Genomic DNA, 4902 nt, shown 5'->3' on the forward strand with positions numbered 1-4902 from the left:
TAAATGAAGATGTACAAAAAGTCTCCATAAAAGGTTGATGATGTTTAAGAAAGCCTTCATACACTTGATGATTTGACAGTAGGACTGCTCTTATGAAGTTATCATGAATGCTTTAAAACATTTTTGAATCGGTGAGCTCAAATGACTAAGCTTTACACACTTATCTGTAGATTACCATCATTTCATGGACACGTACAAAGATTTAAAAAAAAAAAAAAAACAAGAAAAAAAAACAACTTTACTGCATTTTGTTGTGAATGGATTTAGCAGTACTGAGAACATTGGGGGCCCTGGTGGGAAGTGCTTAGGTAACAGAGGTCATGCATAGGCTGATTCAACACAGTCTTCCAAGATGTACAAGTGCAGTAAAATGTACCATCAATACATTTACTGCTGCACTTGCTGTAAAATGTGCTCGTGTGTTAGAGGAAAACAAAATAAAATATTAGAGATGTAGACTGAGTAGTGAAAATATTGTGATGCTTAGATTTTGTATCTGGCTCACCTGAGACAAACCGTCTTTTGTACACGATCCATCATCTGTCACAGACTAGAGGCTCCACATAGGTTTGGACCCAAAGCAAACTCAAAAAAAGGTTTATTTACAGGAAAAAAGCAAGACTGGACTGGAACACCAAGAGAAAAGAAATAAATCTTGAAATCATGAAGCGTACCTTAACACAAGCAGATGTTTAATCAAAGAGTTCATTGTATTTACCAGTTTCCAAAGGACATTCGTGGTCCTCATTTAAGTTAAAGCAGATATTTGTGTTAGAAAAGTCCCTAACAGACACAAGTGTCAAGCATAGTTTTTTGGCAGTTTTTACTGGTGTCACATCTTTTTTAGGTTAAATTTAGCTATGACATCAGCAACCAAACTGTTGATGATAATCACTTTCTGGTAAGTTTTATGTTCCGAAATCCTCCATTATGTCTAAGATTTGGAAAAACAGCAAAATCAAAATCAGGGCTAAAATGAAGAAATCCATCCTAAAATCATACAGAATGTCTCATCACTCACAGAACTTTAATACTGTACTTATTTGTGACCTGAGGTAAAGGGTGTTTTGACTGGCCCTTACTGAGGTTAGCAGTGTGTTTTACCCAAAATTGGTGAGTCAGGTGCACTGATGATTACTGATGAATAAATAAAATCTTTTAGTTATGTGAGAAATCTGATAGTTTTGCTTCAAAGTCTAAATAGATTCTACAAAAGTAATTAAAATTAAGAGTAATGTTGTGACATATGCAGCTGGAATGGAGGAAAACCTGTTTTATAGCTTTTGAGCTGCTGGCAGGATGAAAGTCTAACTCTGGAATGAAGCACACCTAGGCTACAGGTAAAGCAACATTGTTCTCCTCCCCTCACATCACTTACATGCAACAAAACCAGGAAACAGGAAGTTCTTCGTCCTCAGAAAAGAGAGACGCACAGACGATCAGACTGAGCTCAGACCAAACTAGCAGCTTCCTCTGAGTGAGTCCAGCTACAGGAGAGAAAAGTGGAAAACTCCAACACTGCTGCTTCAAGCTGCTGACGCTCCACACACTGAATGTGAGTTTGAGCAAAAACATGACTCAAAGGAAGTTTCAGTGAAGGTGGTAGAGGAGGGAGGGGAGCCAGGACTGACTGTACTTCCTGTCTGCTGTTTTCAGCTTCACTCACAGACTCAATGGCTTCCAGATCAGAGGAGGATCTCTGCTGTCCGGTCTGTCAGGAGGTCTTCAGAGATCCTGTTCTTCTGTCATGTAGCCACAGCTTCTGTAAAGACTGTCTGAAGAGATGGTGGAGAGAGAGACCAACACACGAGTGTCCAGTTTGTAAGAAAAGATCAGTTTATGATCCACCTTTAAACCGAGCTTTAAAGAACCTGTGTGAGTCGTTCTTACAGGAGAGAGATCAGAGAGCTTCAGAGGCTCTCTGCAGTCTGCACTCTGAGAAACTCAAACTCTTCTGTCTGGACCATCAGCAGCCAGTGTGTCTCGTCTGCAGAGACTCAGAAAAACACACCAATCACAGATTCAGACCCATCGATGAAGCTGCACAACAACACAAAAAGGAACTTCAGGAAACTCTGGAGCCCTTAAAGAAGAAGTTAAAGGTTTGTGAAGAAGTTCAAGTGAAGTTTGATCAAACAGCAGAACACATTAAGGTCCAGGCCCGACACACAGAGAGGCAGATTAAGGAGCAGTTTAAGAAGCTTCACCAGTTTCTAGCAGAGGAAGAGGAGGCCAGGCTGGCTGCACTGAGGGAGGAAGAGGAGCAGAAGAGTGGGATGATGAAGGAGAAGATGGAGGCTCTGAGCAGAGAGATAGCAGCTCTTTCAGACACAGTCAGAGCCACAGAGGAGGAGCTGAGAGCTGAAGACGTCTCATTCCTGCACAACTACAAGGCTGCAGTGGAAAGAGTCCAGCGCTGCCCCCTGCTGGATGATCCACAGCTGCCCTCAGGAGCTCTGACAGACCAGGCCAAACACCTGGGCAACCTGACCTTCAACATCTGGAACAACATGAAGGACATGGTCTCCTACACTCCTCTCATTCTGGACCCAAACACTGCAAACCCAGACCTCATCCTGTCTGAAGATCTGACCAGTGTGAGACGAGGAGGAGAGAGACAGCAGCTTCCTGATAATCCAGAGAGGATTCATTATTCCTACTCTGTCCTGGGCTCTGAGGGCTTTAACTCAGGGACTCACAGCTGGGATGTTGATGTTGGAGACAGTACATGGTGGGTTCTGGGTGTGTTAGCAGAGTCATGGCAGAGGAAGGGACGCACACTGTCTGGATTATGGAGAATACGGTTCTATCAAGATAAATACTCAGCACACTCTCCATTAGCTCCATCAACTGCTCTCTCAGTTCAGAAGAAGCTCCAGAGGATCAGAGTGAATCTGGACTGGAACAGAGGAAAGCTGTCGTTCTCTGATCCTGATACTAACACACACATACACACCTTCACACACACTTTCACTCACAGGTTGTTTCCATACATTCGCACTGTTGGTAAAGTGAAGGTGTGTCCGTTGAAGGTGTCAGTGTCAGTGCAGCAGATGAGTTGAGGATGATGATGTTTCTAATGTTGTTTCCTGTCAGTGAGTTGAAGCTGTTAAACTGCAGCTGTCCTCCTGCTGCCTCGTTATTCCAAAGCTCTTTGTTGCTCTTTTAGTTTCACTGTTTCTTTCTGTTTCTGCTGTCCACCTTTTCACATGGAAAATCATTTCACTGTTTCTCACTGAATGACTCCCCAAACTAGATTTGAAATTCTATCAAGTTTCTAATCATTACAAGTGATTCAATTTCATTGTACTACTGTACTATGTATGACTGTGCAATGACAATAAAGAGTTATCTTATCTTATCTTATCTTATGTTTCTATTTGATGTGTAAATGGAGATGATTTAGTTTGCTGGGATATGGACTGACATGTGTTGAATGGGAGGAGCAGTTTGTTGTTGTCTTCTTGTCTGTTTATGACAACAATAAATATATTGTTGAAACAATGATTCATGTTTAACTCCATATGTTCTGAAGGCAGGACTGTGATGCAGTTTTCTGCCTCGCCACTAGAGGGCGCGGCCGTTTTGTGAGTAATGTTTTGACTAGGATGGAAAATGGTGTTCATGAAGGCAGTGTGAATCACAAGTTATGCTCGGGAGCAGTTTATGTGGGTTCAATGAGAGTGTGCGTCCATAAGACTGAACCACACACACATACCCACACCCACGCTAAATCTGCCATTAAAGAGCTGAACGATCATCCCCTGTCCTCGTTATTTTCTGGAGGGTCATACTGGCACTTGACCTGTGCACACCCTGCGATCACCACCGTAGAACTGAACCTCATATCAGAAATCATCATAACAAATCATTCTGCCCAGCAACCAGGGGGCTACATTTCAGCTGATAACACTTGGATCTCCACACCTCTAACTACACAGCCGTTTCCCCTGAGACCAGAGCAGCACAATATATCCTACACACAGGATGCAGCTGAAGAATGGCCAGTACCACCACCTCCAGTTTTTCTCCCGAGAGATCATCCTGATCTACCAGAGGTACAGTCTGTTCCACCTCCACCGCTACCAGCCGTTGCACAAAAGCTTAGCCAACGCTTACAAGAGCTACAGTTACAGCATCCCTCAGCCACTGAAGCTCCTGAGTTTCAGCCTCGTGCGCCACAGTCCACTCCCTTATCTCAATCACTAGCTGGACCTAGTTTCGACGCGAACATGCTCCCCCCAGAACAAGTGCTGGCTCCCACTACAGCCATAGGTGTAAAGGAGAAGACCTACAGAGGACCATCGCCCTCCATCCCAGAGTTCACGCAGGGTGATCCCAGGCAGTTTGCTAGATTAAGGCTTGCCCTAGACAATATTCTCCCCTTTGATGCAACGGAGAGGTTCAAATATCAGGTCTTATGTGACCACCTTAAATTTGAGAAAGCTCTTTTAATTGCTGACTCCTACAGTAACTCACCTCACCCCTACTCTGACACGATGGCCTCGCTCATTAAACATTACGGTCAGCCGCACCAGCTGTCACTGCAGAGGATAGCAGAGCTTATGGATGAGCCCAGCATCCGCCCAGGTGACACAACTGGATTCAGAAGGTTTGCACTGAGAGTCCGTGCTCTGGTCGGCATGTTAGAGCAACTTGGGGAAGATGGACACATAGAGCTGCAATGCGGGTCTCATGTTGCTAGACTGACACGAAAGCTACCCCAAGACCTACGTGCTGCTTTCCGCCGTTACCTTTACCCACAGAAAGATGGAATACCATCATTGAGAGACTTTGCAGAGTGGCTGGAGTATGAGCTGGTCATTCAAGAGGGCGGAGGTCACACAGAGAAGGTAGAGGAGAGCTCGAGAGACAGGAGCAGCATGAAAAGAGATAAACGAG

At 44.2% G+C, this 4902-nt stretch overlaps 1 protein-coding gene across 1 annotated transcript; it reads left to right on the plus strand.

Annotated features, from left to right (window-relative positions):
* The first annotated feature begins 599 nt into the window (after positions 1 to 599).
* Positions 600 to 3131, plus strand: LOC146712778 (nuclear factor 7, ovary-like). Its single transcript, XM_085444044.1, has 2 exons — positions 600 to 1555; positions 1657 to 3131. The coding sequence occupies exon 2, from the start codon at positions 1674 to 1676 to the stop codon at positions 3060 to 3062; it is 1389 nt and encodes a 462-aa protein (XP_085300170.1). The 5' UTR covers positions 600 to 1555; positions 1657 to 1673; the 3' UTR covers positions 3063 to 3131.
* The last annotated feature ends 1771 nt before the right edge of the window (positions 3132 to 4902 follow it).

Source organism: Copadichromis virginalis, linkage group LG3, assembly GCF_057382275.1.
Source record: "Copadichromis virginalis isolate Kocher_CV1m ecotype Utaka linkage group LG3, C_Virginalis_male_GT1.1, whole genome shotgun sequence".
NCBI lineage: Eukaryota > Metazoa > Chordata > Actinopteri > Cichliformes > Cichlidae > Copadichromis > Copadichromis virginalis.

What these genes read in the sequence shown, in the direction of transcription:
- LOC146712778 (XM_085444044.1), top strand. Translation starts at nt 1,674, where the DNA reads ATGGCTTCCAGATCAGAGGAGGATCTCTGCTGTCCGGTCTGTCAGGAG.